Below are 18186 nucleotides of genomic sequence, written 5' to 3'. Positions count from 1 at the left end.
GGGCTACACAGATCAAAGGAAAGATGGGAGTTGGACGAAAAGTGTTGGTCAGTCTGGTATAAAGACAGTGTGACAACAGTTACCAATTCTAGATACAGATTGGTCCAATACAACTTTCTGCACCAGCTCAACCTCACGCCACAAAAAAATCCACAAGGCAAAACCAGAGGTGACAGAAATGTGCTTTAGGTGTGGATTGGAGCAGGGAACATTCGATCATGCAACTTGGTCTTGCACATAGATAGCCCTATTTTGGCAGGATTTGGCTGACATACTAACTAAAATAATGAAGGTAACCTTCCCATCGGACACAACATTGTATCTACTAGGGAACCTCATGGACATCGGCTACAAATTAACCAAATTCAATTCATATTTATATCTTTGGCTATAGCAAACAAAATGCATAGCAATGATCTGGACGTCTCACTCCCCTCTTCATATCAGCAAGTAGATTACTGAGATGCAGAGCTGTATTTCCATGGGGAAAAAAATATTACGTATAATCTTAGAAAACGACTCAGCACTTTTGTTAAAATGTGGCAGCCATATCTGAAGTACACAGGAGCATGATTGTAGCCACAACCCAACAAAAAGACATGATGGTTCACCGATAGATGGATCAATAAAAGTAGCTATAAAAGGGGATGGCTCCACAGCTTCTATGGATACACAATGGAAGTGCCGACACCACACCCAGCCTCTCTTTTTCTTTCTCTCTTGTTATCTCTACTTTTCATTCTCTCTCTGGTGGTGGTGGTGGGGGGGGGGGGGGGGTGGGAGAGAAACATCATATACAATAGATCGCTGGTTTAATAATGGAAGATTAAAAATAAAATATTTTTTAAAGTGTGAATGAACCCTAAATAAGAGAAAAAACAATCCATTCCAGCAGTTAAAGGATTATGAAATGGGGAAAGTGGCGCAGACGTGTGTTTTTGCCCCTACCTGTTTTTATTTAACATCTGAGGTCCTCTAGCTTTGAGGAGGATCATTGTCTTGCTGGTACTTGGGTGTTTTTTGTATGTTTGTATTTTTATATCTTGGTATTTGTCTAATTTAAGGGAGAGGAAGGGTGTAAGGAGGGGGAAATAAAGACTCTAAATCATATTGAATGGAAAGAGAATGTAATCTTTTCTTTATTAGATTTGCATGTGTCTTTGGAAAATTAAAAATAAAATATTCAAAAAAGTGTGGATGAACAGAGGGACCTTAGGGTTCAAATCCGTACATCCCTCAAGGTCGCTACAGGTTGATAGGATAGTTACGAGGATAGGAGAATAGTGGGACGCTGGGCTTCATTAATAGGGAGATTGAATTCAGGAGTAGAGAGGTTATGTTACAACTCTTCAAATCTTTGGTAAAACCACACTTAAGAGTACTGTGTTCAGTTCTGGTCACTTCATTATAGGAAGGATGTGGAAGCTATGGAGAGGGTGCAGAGGAGATTTACCAGAACATTGCCTAGATTGGGAAACAAGTTGATAGGCTCTGTCGATAACCACAAAGTTACGGACTGAAGGAACACACAAGACTTTGGCTGGCCCAGATCCAGGTACAGAAATACCAGAAAGGGGGAAGTAGCTCGACCTTTATGGCTAGGGCAAAGGGGAAGAGACTTAGGGGATGAGTCATTAGTGGGTGGACCAGCCTCATATATACAGTAGCTGGTAGGGACTATATAGTGGAGGAAAACCTATCAGTACACAAGTCTTATGAGACAAGGTTTGCAGAGCTGGAACTTTTCACTTTGCAGCATAGAAGAATGAGAGGAGACTCTATAGAGGGCGATAAGATTATGAGAGGCATAGATAGTGTGGACAGCCAGCACCTGTTTCCAGGGCAGGAACACCAAAGTTAAGTGAGGGAAGTTTGGAGGAGACATCAGGGGCGTTTTTTTTTTACACACAGAGGGATATGGGTGCCTGGAATGCCTTGCCAGGGATGGTGGTGGAGACTAAATCATTGGGGGGCATTTAAGGGTGTCTTGGATTAAAGAAAATGATAGAGTTAAGGGGTAGGGGGGGTTTAGTTTTTTTTTAAAAAAAGCATCGAAGGCCGAAGTGCTTATACTGTTTGTTCTATGTTCTAACTCTACATGTTCAGAAGAGCCTCTTTCTAACCAAATTTCGAAGGTGCTCTTTCATCCAGTCCATCGTGTTGATGAAAATCCAGTCAATAAATCTTAGATTCCCTGTGCAGTCCTCAGCAGAGTTGCGTGCCCCGTTTAACAAGGCCATCACTGAGCCTGCGAGAGGCAGCTTCCCCCACTCCCCACACACATTTCTGCCTGAAATGTAGCGTTGAGCCTCGACAAACTCTCGTTAACATCTCAGTCGCTGAGGTAGAAAGTTTCACTGGAGTTATTTCAAACGGGTTAACAAAATAACAGCCTCCTCCACCCAACGCCTTCAAATTAAACCTGGCGTCTTAAGTATTTTGAAGACCCAACACTACTTTTGAATAAGAAACCTTCAGCCGGCTGGGCTGGACGCGCCCGGGAACGGGGCAGTGAGCTCGCTTGTGGCCGACCCCATAACGTCTCAACGCACACGACTGGACCTTACGCTGTTGTGCAGAGCCGGAGGACGTTCCCCATGGCCTCCTCCGCTACTTCCATCCGAGTAAACACCTCGCCGTCAGGCCCCGACTCTCCTCCTGTCCCCCGTTTGCATTTGGTGGCTCCCGGACAGGTGCCAGCCGCCTTGGTCGGGAAAGGTGCCCGCTGGTCTGGCGGCTCCTGCGGCCGCAACAGGTGTGCGAACTATTTCGACTCCGTACTTTCCCAGTCATTGCATTCCACCCACTTCGTTTGGCTTCCTGGTTTTTTTAAATATACGCAGCAGAGAAAGGCGGTGTTTGTATTTTTACACATGCTGTTCTCATCATGACTCAGTTTAGATAAAGTTAAACTCTGGGAGACCAAAAGTTTTGTGAAACACCTAAGTCTACAGACGCTGTGATTTTAGTCAAAACACAGACGTGCTGGAAGAGCTCAGCGACCAGAGGAGGAGGAGATAATATTACCAGTGTTTTGGGCTTGAGACCTTCCTCAAAGAATGAGTGAAGAAACACAGCGTCTTAATTAAAGGCTGGGAAAAGAAAGGGGGGGGGGGGTGGAGAATGACAGGGGGAAGAGATTAGATGAAAGATGTTAATTGGATATGATAAGAGGAAAGGTGAGAATTGATTTTTGGTTCAGTGAAAAGAGACTTAAGGCACTTTCAGGTCACCAAAATACCCCGATGTAAAGCCGCATGTTATACTCCTATGCGGTTTTCGGGAAGCCACTTGAAGGCGCAGGAGGCTCCTGCGAGGTGCACTTTGTAACCCCCCTCCGGGAAGGATAATCGCCGGAGCACTGAAGCTCCCCCCTGGCACATGAATGCAGCCGCTAAGGGATGACAATCAGCTGGCGAGCACCTGACAGACCCCCTCCCTGCTGCCCCTGCCCCCGGCGCGGGACGTCAGGGCTGGGGCGGCCGGCGCTGTCTCACCCCAACCCTGACATCCCGAAGGGACAGGAGCCGGAGTACCCTCCGAGGCGCCTCCCGTGCAGCTGTCCCTTTCAGGTGGCCAGCGCTGCACTTTTAGCACTGCCACCTGAATGGCCATTCCACAGGTCTGAACCCGCTTCTGCAGGCGCATTCTTGGCAGAGAATACACGTGAAGGCGGTTAGAGGGAAAAGGGGAGAGACCGATAGATGGAGGAAAGGAGACAGGGAGAGTTCAGGATTGAAGGGCACCCATTTAAAATAGAGATGCAGAGGAATTTCTTTAGCCATAGAGTGGTGAACCTTTTGCATTTGTTACCATGGGTGGCCATGGAGGCTAAGTCATTGGATGTATTTAAGCCAGAGATCGATAGATATGTAAAGAGGAAGGGTATCAAAGGTTATGTGGAGAAGCCAGGGGATTGGAGCTAGTAGGACAATGGATCAGCACATGATGGAATGGCAGAATGGACTCAATGGGCTAATGGCCTATATCTGCTCCTATATCTTATGGTCTTGTAAAAAGCAATCTGCTGGAGGAACTCAGCGTCTGTGGGAGAACAAAGAATGTTATCATTTGGAGTGGAAGTTCTTCATAGAGAATGAACAAATGTAGTGGAGAAGCCAGAGGCTAAAAGGACAGAATGGAAAGATGGGACAAGGGACCCATGAACTAGGCAGCGGAAAGGTAGATGCCAGAGAAAGGGAAAGAGCGACAAGGAAAACCTAATTGGAGGAACATGTGTATCCAATATACACACATCTATCCTGGTTCTCCTCTTCATTTTTAAATTCCATTTTGGTCTCATGCCTTCAAATATCTTCCCAGCTTAGTTCAATCCTCTAACTCCTCTCCTGGTCTTTTGTGCATATCCTGTCTTCTTGCTACAATTTTTCTGAAAATGCTTTCAAATACCTTCATTGTTCTACCTGAAATTCCTTCTCTAAACGTACCTACCTTTAAGTTTCTTCTTCAGCCATATCTCATCAACCAAGTGTTCCATCAATTATATGTACGTCTTGGTCTCTTTGTCCATTTTTAAGACCATAAGACATAAGAGCAGAAATAGACCCATTGTGTCTGCCCTACTATTCAGTCATGAGCAGATCCATATTTCCCAGCCCCATGGACTGGCCTTCTCCCCATAACCTTTAAGGCAGAGATTAATAGGTTCTTGATTAGGCAGGCATCAAACACACCCAAGGATGTGGGCTCCACCACCACCTGTGGCAACAAATTTCACAGATTTTCCACCATCTGGCTGAAGAAATTGCTGCACATTCTGTTCTAAGTGGATGCCCTTCAATCCTGAAGCTGTGCCCCGTTGTTCTAGACTCTCCCACCATGGGAAACAACTTTTGTACAACTACTCCGTCCGTTCCTTTCTACATTCAAAATGCCTCAATGGGATCATTATCATTTTTCTAAATTCCAACGAATACAGGAAGCCATCAAATGTTCCTCACCCTTTAATATCTGGAATTATCCTTGTGAACCTCCTCTGAGCCATATCTAACTTTAAATGAGGAGCCCCAAAACTGCTCGCAGTACTCCAAGTGAGGTCTCACCAGGGCCTTATAAAGCCTCAACATCACATCCCCTCTTGTGCTCTATTTCTCTTGAAATGAATGCCAGTATTGCATTTGCCTTCTTCACCACTGACTCAACCTGCAAGTTTACCTTCAGGCTATCCTGCACAAGGATTTCCAGGTCCCTTTGCATCTGGGATTTTTCAATTTTCTCCCCATTTAGAAAATGGTCTGCCCTAATAAATTACATGACCTTAAAGTTTCCAGTATTATATTTCATTTGCCACTTCTCTGCCTATTTTATTAATCTGTCTAAAACATTACCTGCCCTTCCACCTACCTTCGTATCATCTGCCAACTTGGCCACAAAGCTATTCGTTCCATTATATAAATAATTGGCATGCAACATAAAAAGAGGCAGCCCCAACACTGACCCCTGTGGAATGCCACTAGCAACTGGCAGCCAACCAGAATATGATCCCTATATTCTGACTCTGCTTCCTAGCAATAAGTCAATGCTCTATCCATGCTGGCATGTTTCCTATTATACCTTGGGCTCTTGTAAAGTTTGTTGGTATAGCCAAAGATATAAATATGAATTGAATTTGGTTAATTTGTAGCCTATGTCCATGAGGTTCCTAGTAGATACAATGTTGTGTCCGGTGGGAAGGTTACCTTCATTATTTTAGTTAGTATGTCGGCCAAATCCTGCCAGAATAGGGCTATCTATGTGCAAGACCAAGTTGAATGATCGAATGTTCCCTGCTCCAATCCACACCTAAAGCACGTTTCTGTCACCTCTGGTTTTGCCTTGTGGATTTTTTTTGTGGCGTGAGGTCGAGCTGGTGCAGAAAGTTGTATTGGACCAGTCTGTATCTAGAATTGGTAACTGTTGTCACACTGTCTTTATACCAGTCTGACCAACACTTTTCGTCCGACTCCCATCTTTCCTTTGATTTGTGTAGCCCCTATTTGGGGTTTTCACCTTGGAGTACCGAGTACATTCTTGATATAAATTTGGTGGGAGGAAAATGGACCCCCAGAGGAAACCCATGCAGACACATACAAACTCCTTACAGACAGGACAGGATTCGAATCCTGGTCCTTTAATGGCATTACGCTAACTGCTATGCCAACCATTTCTTCAAAGAATTCCAATAGTTTGAATATTTTGTGTTTCAGAAAAACTGCCTGTATTGAAGGCTTTATGTGAATCCAAATATAGTGTTAGCTGTGAGCACCCTTTGCTTCTGGATCAGAAAGTTGTAGGTTTAATATGAAAAACTACATGGAATGACACCATGAGAGATGTAAGTTTCTGATGAGCTGTTAAATTCTGCTGGATTCAGAAGATCGCAGGATGTGGATATCAGGCTTTCTTCCTGTATGATTATGACGAGAAATACTAATGCATTGATCAATTAAAGGTGATACAATTAATAAAATATTTGTGGCATTAAATTTACCTTTAGAAAACAATGAATGCTGGCATGTACAGAACGTCCTTACATTGAGAACACAGTAACAGGAATTTCTGCGTGTTAAACCTGCTTCAGATAGCTTACATTCTTTACACCTGGGTCACACCCAGAAACTCATTTGCAACTGAAGACTGTCAAGTGGAGAGCAGAAAATGGAGACTACAATGAACTTTTATCCTGCCAAAACTAGGTGATGGTCTGTTCCCAAAACTCCCATCCATCTGTTCCATTCCTTGGAGTAAAAAAAACATATAGAAGCATAATCAGAAATGCAAAAGTTGTATTATTTATACAATAAGAATGCAAAAGCAAAGCAATGAAAACACTGGAAATCTAAAATAAAATTGTAAAGTGCTGGAACTGCTCAGCAGTTTGGACAATGTCCACGAAGACAGAAATCTTTCATTGACCTTGAATCTTAACTCAAGGATAAAGAACAGAGAACATAGAAAGGCACAGGAACATATACTGTCATTTACTCTGTACTTCTTGCATTTGACTTATGAAAATATAGTACTTCACACTCACCAGGATTAAACTCCATCCTGCCATTTCATCATTCAAATTTCCATCTGATCTCTATCCTGCTGTATCCTTTCACAATCTTCCTTGCTATCCACAGCTCCATTAATTTTAATGTTATCTGTAAACTTTCTAATCAGAGTGATCCTCAGAGCATGTGAAGTATTCCAGATGTAGGTGGGGAGGGACTGGACCAGGGAGTCAAAACGGAGTCGAGGTAACTGTGGTGCGCTGAGGTAGCAACAAGGTAGCACAAACTCAAAAATTGTACAACAGGCTTTATTCTAGTAAATGTCCGAACACCAGTTCAAGCCTTAGTGGCTCAGGAGGGGACGGATCAGATTTATATTCAGGTCGGCTGATTTACAGCTGGCCAGGTGGAGCCAGCGCCTTAGGTGGTCTTCCTGTAGATACAGAAATCACCCTCTGCAGTAGGCTGGTGGATGTATCACCACATTCACCGCCTTAAAATTAAGTCCAGGGCTGAGGGTGGTGGGGTGGAGGGGAGAGCAGTGTGTAAAACAGTGCTGAGTGGTATTTACAAATCCAGGCGGTCCGGCGGCCGTCGGAGTCTATGGGACCATTGCAGGGTAGACTCCTCGTCAAAGGTCAGTGAAGGTGTGGTTACCTGAGGGTTGGCTGGGCATTTGTGTGGGCAGGCTGGTGTCTATCTGTATGTCTGTCCGCAGGGTGCGTCTGGTCCACTAGGAGTGGGGCCCTCTGGAAGGACAGAGGGAGGAGGTTGGCCCCCGAATCCTAGGTGGGCCAAGGGTACGAATGGTAGGGAAGTTGGGCCAAGTAGTCATGATTCTGAGGGGGTGGGGCCCCTGCTGGTGCCAGATCCCTGGTCAAGACTGTGTCCTCATGGTGATTGCGGTACCTGACATGGCCGTAGTTTTGGTTGGCATGGAGAAAGAGCACTTGCTAGACTAGCAGGTCAGACTTGTGGGCCTGCATGTGTTTGCAGAGGAGCCCCAGGCCCGGAGATGTGAGCAAATTGGGAGGGAGACCGATTTCCTAGGGAATGAGAAAAGGCGCTCGTGAGGGGTATGATTAGTAGCCGTGCACAAGAGCCATTAATGGCATGTAGTGCCTTGGGGAGAGCCTCTTGCCAGTAGTCGATGGACCAGCCTTTGGATCTCAGGGCCAGAAGGACTGCCTTCCAGATCACCCCGTTTTCATGCTCCACCTGCCCGTTGCCTCTCAGATTGTAGCTAGTCATGTGACTAGCCACAATGCCTTGCACTACCAGGTACTGGCGCAGCTCCTCACTTATGAAGACAGACCCCTGGTCACTGTGGATGAATGCCGGGTATCCGAACACGGTGAAGATCTGCATCAGTGCCCTGATAATGGCGGCTGTGGAGGTGTCCAAGCAAGAGATGGTGAAGGGAAAATGGGAGTATTTGTCTATGACCACGAGGAAGTAGACGTTCTTGTTCGTGGAAGGCAGAGAGCCATTGAAGTCGATGCTAAGCAGTTAGAAGGGCCAAGTGGCCTTGACGATGTGGGCCTTTGGCGGGCAGATGAAGCGTGGGTGGAACTCTGCACAGAACCTACATGAGTCAGTCATGGTCTTGACTTCTTGGACGGTGAAGGGGAGGTTCCAGGACTTGATGAAATGGTAAAGAAGCGTGATACCTGGGTGAAAAAGGGTGTCATGCAGTGCTTGCAGTTGGTTGGACTGCAGAGTGGCGCAGATCCGGGACAAGACGTCGGGGAGTCGTTGAATTGGATGTCGTAGCTGAACATGGCCAGCTCAACTCTCCAGCGCAAGATCTTATCGTTCTTGATCTTGCCCTTATGGGTAGTGCTGAACATGAAAGTCACTGCGCATTGGTCAGTGAGGAGAGTGAACCTCCTGCCTGCTAGGTAGTGATGCCAGTGGCGGACTGCTTCCACGATCACCTGGGCCTCCTTTTCAATGGCGGAGTGCCTGAGTTCTGAACCATGGAGGGTCCTGGAAATGAAGGTCACAGGTCGGCCCCCTTGGTTGAGGGTGGCCGCAAGGGCAACATTAGAGGCATTGCACTCCACCTGGAATGGGGTGTCCTCATCCACGACATGCGTTTTGGCAATGGCGATGTCCTGCCTGATGTGAGCTAAATCTGCTTGTGCCTTGGGGGGCGGGGAGGGGGGGGTGGTTGGGGAAAGGTGGTGGCTTGGGCCAGTGGGCGGATGTCCAAAAATGGGGGACCCACTGGGAGTAATAGGAGAAAATCCCAAGTCACCTTCAGAGGGCCTTCAGCGTATGGGGGAGGAGCAGTTCCATTAGAGGATGCATGCATTCTGGGTCAGGACCAAGGACACCATGTTCCACGATGTACCCTAGGATGGCAAGGCAGATGGTGCTGAACATGCACTTCTCTTTGTTTTAAGTGAGGTTCAGCTCCTCGGCCATCCGGAGCAATCTCTCCAGGTTGTCATCGTGGTTCTGCTGATCGTGGTTGCAGATGGTGACATTGTCAAAGTACGGGAAGGTCGCTCTTAGGTTGTGCCAGTCTACCATGTGGTCCATTTCCCACTGAAAAACAGAGACCCCGTTAGTGACCCCAAATGGGGTCTGGTGGAACTTGTAGAGGCATCTGTCTGTCTTGAAGGCAGTATATGGTTTATTCCAGGCATGGATAGGGAGCTGGTGGTAGGCCAATTTTAGGTCAATTGTCGAGAAGACCTTATAGTGGGCTATCTCATTGACCATGATGGCTAATTGGAGTAGGGTGTAGGCGGCCAGTTGGGTGTACCAGTTTATGGTGTGGCTATAATCGATGACCATCCTCAGTTTGCTACCCCCTTTTACCACTAGGACTTTTGCTCTCCAGGGACTGGTGCTGGGCTCTATGATACCTTCCTCCAGAAGCCGCCTCACTTCTGCCTTCATGAAGCCCATGTCGGCTACGCGATCGGACCTGCTCTTGGCAGATATGGGCTTGTTGTCTGATGTAAGGTAGTTGAGGAGGCCTGGAGGGGTTACCCATAGTGTGGAGAGGCCATAGGTGGGCTGGGGGCGGACACTGGGGCTGACTTCACCTGGCCAGCTGTTAATCAGCCGACCTGAATTAAACCTGAACCAGTCACACAGGCAGCCACCAAGCCACGAACTGGTGTTCAGACTTTTACTGGAATAAAGCTTGTTGTACAGTCTTTCTGAGTTTATGCTTGCTTGCTGCTACCTCAGCGCACCACAATTTATTCCAGTATAAGTCTGGACACCAGTTCATGCCCTGGTGGTTCCCCGTGTGACTGGCTCAGGAGGGGCCAGATCATGGTGATTGCGGTACCTGTCATGGCCGTAGTTTTGGTTGGCATGGAGAAAGAGCACTTGCTAGACTAGCAGGTCAGATTTGTGGGCCTGCATGTGTTTGCAGAGGAGCCCCGGGCCCGGACAGCCGGCCAGGTGGAATCAGCCCCTGAGGTGGTTTTCCTGCAGGTGCAGAGATCGCCCTCTCCAGTAGTTTGGTGGGCATATCACCACAGTAAGCGGATGCGAGTTTGGTGGGACAGGAGCATGAGGAAACAGTCAGTCTGCTGGGATAATTGAGTTTGTGGATCTTTGGTTGGACGTGAAACAGGCAGTGTGGGGTTGGGAAACAATGAGGTTGGAGGCCGTGCTAGGGAGATGACAGGAAGTGATGAGTTCAAAGATAGTACGCGATATAGTGGCTTTCTAATCAGACTCCACACATTTTCTCCAAATCATTAATTTATATTACAGATATAGAGTACCAGCACCTATCTCTGTGGAATTCTGCTGGACTTGGAATTTTAGTCAAGAAATACCCCAGGCAACCCTCCATAAGGACTATAAGAGTTTATTTTTGCCACGTTTGCCAAGATATAGTGAAAAGCTTTATTTTGCATTCCATTCAAAGGCTGGCAAAGAGTGGTGACACTCTGCATAAGCTCACAGAAAAAGAAAGTCCTTCCTGAGGATGACGGCACCACCTCCGATGTCTCAGTGAGCAATAAATCATGATGTAACTGCTGAAGTAAACAGCCGATAATGGAATAAGGAGAAAGAAAACAAAGCCTCATGTCAGTCAACTATCAGAAACCTTGATGTTAGCATGAAATAAGATTTGCTTCTCTCTATTGCTGGATAGTGCAAAGGACCTGCCCAACTGTGCAATGTATACTTTTAATTTAAAGGATCTGGATTGTCTGGTTGTGAAGAGTAAATTTTACAAGGGAAGGTCATAAGATGGCTTCTCAAATGGAGACGATATGTAAGTGGCAGTGAGGAGAAGTGACCAGCTGTTGCATGGGCCCTCGCACTCTAATAAAATCTGCTGGGAGGGGAAAATTAAAGGAAGTATTTCAGACACCAGTCACTCAACTCATTCAGAATCGAATTTGGTTGGGAAATTATACACTGGTTAGAAGTATAATCAAACAACAAGGGTAAAACAGAACATGATGGAAAACATGCCAGTGGAATTTATTCAGGCCGAAGCTTTTCTCATTTGTAAATTAACATAGTCTTAAGAATACCAATAGGAGTCACTTTTGAGCCTGCTCCACCATTGACTTTATATAGTTCCAACACTCTGTATTGAATATATTTAATGACTCAGCCTCCATATTTCTCTGAATTGGGAAAATTCAAGGGTTCTCAGTCCTTTTAGAGAAGGAATTCTCCCTCAAGTCCCAACTCACAAAAAAAGGGAAACAAAGAATGAAAAGCTAGTTCCTTTGGGGACAGCGAGTGGTTGACCATTTGCCAGCCTTTGAATGCCACATGAAAGGAAGTTTATGATTAGTTATCAAGGAACTCCTGTCAACAACACATAAATAAATCCATCCTCTGGTGAAAACATCCTCTCCACATCCACCCCACCGAGGTGCGACAGAATCTTACCTATTTCAATCAAATCTCTGTCATCCAATAGAGCAATAAATGCTGATGTTAGAATGCAAGATCCAAAAATAAACAAATCGTTTTCAGATCAAAACCTTCTTTTTCTCCCACTAATGCTGTTGGACCTGTAAATTCTCCAAGCAGATTGTTTAGATTCAGATTCCAGTATCTGAATGTAACTAAAAGAACAGTTTGATTACATTGGACAATGATTTTGTTTTCAAAAGGTTTGCTTCCTGTAAAAAAAAATTGGGAATTGTGATACACAACTATAAGTTGAACACAAAGATCATTTGACATTTGCTTTATCATGTAGGAAGTTGGGGAAACATTAACTTTCATTGAATTTAGCATGTTTAATTGCATAATGATGCTGCAACATTACGTTAGTTCAACTGACCTAAAAATACTTTGCCACTGATTTTCGTTTGTACTCAGCATCTGATGCTTCTCGTGCCAGTGTCTAACAATAGTTGGCCAGCATTGATGGATTCCAGTTGCCCTGATGTGGTTTTGCTGTGGCCGGAATGTTCTGGTGAAACCTTTCATCATGTTCATCACTGACTGCACCAAGATCAGCAGGGAAGACGTCCAATTGCGAATGCAGAAAATGAATTTTCAATGACATGCTGCATTTCATGGTTCTGTCTGCATGACGTCCATTTAAAATATGACAAGTAATCACAAATATAGGTAATATCTAAAACCAGTATATGATGGGAAAATTTTAAGATGATTTTTGTGACCTGAAGCCCAAAATCCATAAAATACACCCAAAAGTTTCAGGAAGCAAAATCTTCATTGTCCAGCATTAGTTCTACAGCCGTTTCTCATTCTTCCACATTTTCTAATCTTTTCCCTATTTCTGTCATGACCAGCTCTATTCTATTCACTTTTTCTTCTGTACTTTTCATTTTTCTTTTCATTTCACTAAATTCTAATGTCAACCATTCTTTTAATGCTCTCATTTGTTCTTGAAAATTTTTAAAATCTATATTCATGTCCATCTATTTTACCTTCTATTTGTCTGTGCAGATTTTGGTCTTCTTCTTCCTCTTCTTCTGTGTTTGCACCTGTGTTTGTGTCTTCTACTTCTCTTCTTTGTATTTGTGTCTCTTCTGACTTTCCTGTTGAGTTGCTTGGCTCACTTTGCTGGGCTTCTTCTTGCTTGGGTTCTTGCTGTTGGTCCTCTTCTTCTGGGCTAGTCATCTGTTGGGCCTCCTGTTGATGTTCTTTCCTATCATTCCCTTTCCTGTCGCTTTCCTCTTCTTCCAGCTGAGAGCCCTGGTGTCGGGCATCCCTCAGCTGGTCGCACTGTGTTTGCTCGCTCCTCCTCCCGTCAGTGTTCTCTTTTTCCTTAGTGAGCACACTCCCCATGCATGTGCAGTTGCGCGCTTTTGTTTGGCTCAGAGAGCCATTTTTGCAGTCCAGCGGTCGGGAGGTCGCGACTCTGTGGGGTTGTCACCAATCTTGGGGAATGGGCTCTCTTCTCCATGATGGCTCCCTGTTTCTTCATGCAGGTAAGGCCTTCTCCTTTCTCTTCCGGCGTCTTTACTTCTTTATTTCCCATCGTTTTTACTTTTTGCTTCTTGGGTGCTTTTTCTTTCTTTTCCTTACTTTATCTTTTATTTGTTATATAACCATATAACCGTTTACAGCATGGAAACAGGCCATGTCGGCCCTTCAAATCCGTACCGGTTCACTTGAACAACTCCACTAGCTCCTCCGCAAACTCCTGGGGAAGTAGAGGCTTTCTTCCATGTCTCACATCACAGGTAATGATCAAAGAACAGATCTATGCAGAAACTGCTTGGGAGGACTAATAAAAGAAAATATGTTTTGTATTTCTTGAACTTTGTATTTTCTTCACTTTATTTCTTCTTTTCTGGAGAGAGCTGGTATTCTCCTACCGGCCACTACTCCATTACGTTGTCCAACATTAGTTGTGATTATTTTAGGTATTCTAAATTAAACCCAATTGATTTGAGCTTTTTTTTTCTCTCTCTCTGATGATGATGTTTTATCCATTGTGAGGAGGGGAGATACTTAGGGTCTGCAGCTCCTTGTGCTGAGGGAGGAAGGATAGTCAGAACATCAATAAGCTGTCTGTGTGGGACACCAGAGGAGGCCTGTCAGAAGGCAAGAAAACTGGGTTTGGATTGAGGATGAGTTAGAGGGCCTGGCTTGATGAGATCGTTGGCTATCTCTTCTACTGTTTTGTGAGATGCTTTCTTGCTTCAATGTGCTTTGATGTGTTTCTGTGAAAGTTGGGAATCAATGGTGAGTGTGTCATAAATCAGTACAGTGTACTGTAAAGAACAACAATATTGAACACATTTTTTTGAAAAACAAATCAATTTCCACAAACATTTCAGAAGTAACAAGTTTTATTTCAACTGGTCTTTAAAATTCCATTTCCAATCTTATCACTGATCTCCGTGCATTATTGGAAATTATTTTAAAATACCATAGCAAGTTACTGGATTATTATCCAGAGGTCTGGACTGTTGATCTGGAAACATGATTTCAAATCCCAGCATAATAGTAAGAGAATTTAAATATAAGTAATTAAATAAATCTAACATAAAAAGGTGCATAACATGCTTGCTCCGTCCACTCCATGCATCGACCCAGTATTGCAGTGCCTCTGGGAACGGTGCACCAAAAAAAAGGTAACTGTAGAACCATTGATTGTCATTAACAGTATTTCTGCTATAAATGTACATGTACATTTCTTCTGCTACCCCAGGCCATTATCTGACTCCAGAGCCACCAGGACAATAAACTCACAGCTATTTGGTTAAGGAAAAATTAGTGCTGGTCAGTGATCATCATAGGTGAATATCCTGTAAATGAATCCATATTTAAAAGTATTTTCTTAATTATTTTATGAAATACTTCTTCATTTAGTTTTGTTCAGCCATTATATATTTCACTGTTCAGCCCAGTGATGTCCCTTTCTGTCTGGAACTTGTCATTCTCAAACATTGGCAGTTTATAAAAGACAACATTGTTAAAGAGCTTTATCTCATTCATCAGTCATTTTGGAACTGCTGACTAATGGCTGGTGTTAAGAAGGCTGAGTTTTAGCAATGATGCCAGAGATTAAAGAAGGAGCCTGTGTCAGTTGGAAACATCATCAATAGACTGAGTTTAATTTGTTTTCCATGAGAATGGAGTTTGTGAAAAAACAGGCTGACATTCTGCATTAGCACCAAACCACTGATAGATGCAGCAGTTAAACAGGAATATCTGCAGATGCTGGGGTCCAGTGCAATGAACAAACTCAGCATAGACGCAGAAGTCTAGGTCCTCAGGATGAATGAGGCTTCTGCCTGTGAATGATTACAATCAGAAAACAGCAAGAATGTTGGCAGAATATGACTTTCATAATACTGACACATTAATTGTCTAAAGCAACAGAGAGGAGAGAAAGGTAGGCATGGGATACTGAAGAAGAGGAGAAAAGGGGAGAGATGACCAAGGGAAATAGAAGGGAGGGTGGCTATTCTGAGGGAGGGAGGAATTCAAGGGAAGGAGGAGAGAGTATTGTGAAGAGGCAAGAGAGGGAGGGGTTGGGGAGGAAGTGGAGAGGGCTGTGGAAGAGGCTAGAGCAAGAGAGTGAGTGGGAATAGAGTTTGTGTGTGTGGGGAATAAAGGAAGAGCCGGTATCTGCGTGTGATAATCCATGCAGAAAACTCTGGACCAAGAGCTTGCACTGACAAAACTCTGTAATAACTTGCATACACTAAATGAATATATACATGGTCTTCATATCTGTGGAGGAAACAAGTACCCTTCAATCCTATGGAACAGCAGAGAAGAGGAGGAAAAGGAGAGATGTTGTCCATCAGGCAATCTTGAACAGTTGAACACTCTAAGGCTAGTCAACTAATTAGTTTTTCTTTAATTTGTGCATTATTTGTTAAATATAGATAACCACTTGAGATGGTGTGCCCTTACACTTCTCTAAAATTCTATGATTCACTGTAAAAACTTAAAGCAAGGGAATTGACACATTTTGCATTTTGGAACATCAAATACCAATGGTGAATGTACTGTAAATGGCAGGGACTTTAAGTGTGTTGATGTGAGTTCATAGTTCCCTGAGGGTGGCCACACTGATAGATAAGGAGTTGAAGAAAGCATTTGGCCTTGAGTATGAGAGGAATGTCGTGTAGCAACTGTGCAAAAATTGGTCAGGCTATATTTGGAGTATTGTGCACAGATCCAGTCACTATACTACACAAAGAATGTGGCAGCATCAAAGGGAGCAGAGATTTTTTCAAGGTGTTGACTTTACTTGCAAAGAGAGATTGAATAGATGGGATTATTCTCAATGAAACGTTGACAATTGTGAAGTGATCTGATATGGATGTATAAAATTATTAGGGACAGAGATAGGGTAGATAGGTCAGAGAGTTTTTCCTAGATGATTTAATTCTTTAAAATAGCATCAAGGACCTTTCACATCCACCTGAGGACCTCATCTGACAAGGTACAATGCCTTCAGTCTGTGGGGTCAAATCATGAGAGTGGACTTCAACCCACCACCTCTGAATCAGGGAAGAGAAGAGAAATTCTGGGAGAAGTCTGCCAGAGATGAGGCATATCTGGAGAGAGAAACCAGCAAAGGTTTTGGGTCAGGGACCTGCTTCAGAAACCATTTCTAGGAAATCAGAATCAGAATTTATTGTCACGAACAAGTCACGAAGTTCGGTGTTTTGCGGCAAAAATTCATATTATGAACCATCTTACAACAATAATATATAAAAATAGTAGTGCACGAAAAGTAAGGCAGTGTCTGGTTCATTGGTCATTCAAGAATCTGATGGCAGCAGGAAAGAAGCTGCCCTTGTGCTCATCTTTAGGCTCCTGTACCTCCTTCCCGATGGTAGCAGACTGAAGAGGGCATGGCCTGGGTGGTTGGGGACTTGGAGGTTAGAGGCTGCTTTTTTAAGACACCATCTCATGTAGATGTCCTCAGTGGAGTGAAGTCTGGTGCCTGTGATGTCGCAGGGCAAGTTAACAATCCTTTGGAGTTTTTCTTGTCCTGAGAGTTGGCAGCGCCATACCAGTCGGTGATGCAATCAGCCAGAATGCTCTCCATGGTAAACCTGTATAAATTTTTGAGTCTTCAATGATATATCAAATCTCCTCAAGCACCTTACAAAGTATAACCACTAGTGGGTGATTGCATGACTATGGAGGCTCCAGGACGGATTCTCAGTGATGTTGATACCCAGGAATTTGAAATTCTTGATCCTCTCCACTACTGAGCCCTTGAAGAGGACTTGATCGTGTTCCCCTGACTCCCTCCTGAAGCCCACAATCATTTCCTTGATTTTGCTAACATTGAGCGCAAAGTTGTCAAAGAGCTGATCTATCTCCCTCCTGTACATTTCCTCAATGCCATTGACCTGAAATGTTAAGAGATTTCTCTTTCCAGTGATGCTGTCTGACTGGCTGAGTTCTTCTGATTTTATTTCAGCTATTTGCATCTGCAATTTGATTTGTTTTCCTTCCAATTCGGGAACAGCTGTTAAATGAGCCACCCACCTTGCAGGCATCTTTTGACAATCCTGGTGTTTGTCTCTAACAACTGTTACTTTTGAATGTGGATGTCTAGTAAATTGTAATAATTATTTAACCTATAGGCATGATTTTTTTAAGCTTAAGACTGTGAGAGATGGGAAAACTGATCTAAAATTATGAACATGAAGGAAACTAAAATTCATACATCAGTTAATGGCTGTAACCAGTACAAGCAGGATGAGCTTGGGAATTAGGATGCAGGAAAGCAAAGTCAGCACGATTAACATAAGAATCTTCTAGTCTTTGTGACAAGAGCCACCATAAGACTAAGATAAGGAGTGGTAAGGAACAATAGAATGTAGGAAGTTGAGGTAGCCTGGATCAGATAAGGGTCTCCTAGCCCTAGACAGAAGTACCAAGTCCTACATATCTAATTAGTTAACCTTTCACAGATTTATACATATTAAATTAGCCAACCCTAGACAGGATGAGCCAACTCTGCATACCAAGAGACTGTAGCCCCGAGAATCAGGAAGGTGTGAATAACGACAATAACATGAAGGGACACCGACAGGATACCCCCTGGTCCTCCAAGTATACTGAAACTGCACGTAGGCAGGAAAGATTGCCTATGCCAAACCCATCCAGGGGGCAGAAGAATGTAAGCGGGAGGGTATTCTGATACTGAAATTGACTGCATAAAAGTTGGGTGAGCCCCAGTGTATGTGTGTATTCCCAAGGTAAGGGGAAGCACCAAACTTTGCAT

At 44.1% G+C, this 18186-nt stretch overlaps 1 protein-coding gene across 3 annotated transcripts in view; it reads right to left on the bottom strand.

The window, feature by feature from the left end:
* Positions 1 to 18186, bottom strand: part of cfap68 (cilia and flagella associated protein 68) — a 77432-nt gene that overhangs the window by 32730 nt on the left and 26516 nt on the right. The window contains exon 1 of one of the 3 annotated variants that reach the window (XM_069894873.1): positions 2568 to 2985. The exons of 1 other annotated variant lie outside the window; for it this stretch is intronic. In XM_069894873.1, the coding sequence (XP_069750974.1) occupies positions 2568 to 2620 (53 nt within the window). In that variant the 5' untranslated portion in view covers positions 2621 to 2985. Of the gene's footprint in view, positions 1 to 2567; positions 2986 to 18186 lie in introns of those variants that run through there. One more of the 3 variants, XM_069894874.1, reaches the window with a different exon arrangement.

Source organism: Narcine bancroftii, chromosome 8, assembly GCF_036971445.1.
Source record: "Narcine bancroftii isolate sNarBan1 chromosome 8, sNarBan1.hap1, whole genome shotgun sequence".
In the NCBI taxonomy this organism is placed as follows: domain Eukaryota; kingdom Metazoa; phylum Chordata; class Chondrichthyes; order Torpediniformes; family Narcinidae; genus Narcine; species Narcine bancroftii.
The sequence above is the reverse complement of the archived record's forward strand: the minus strand, read 5'-3'. Positions and strand labels throughout refer to the sequence as shown.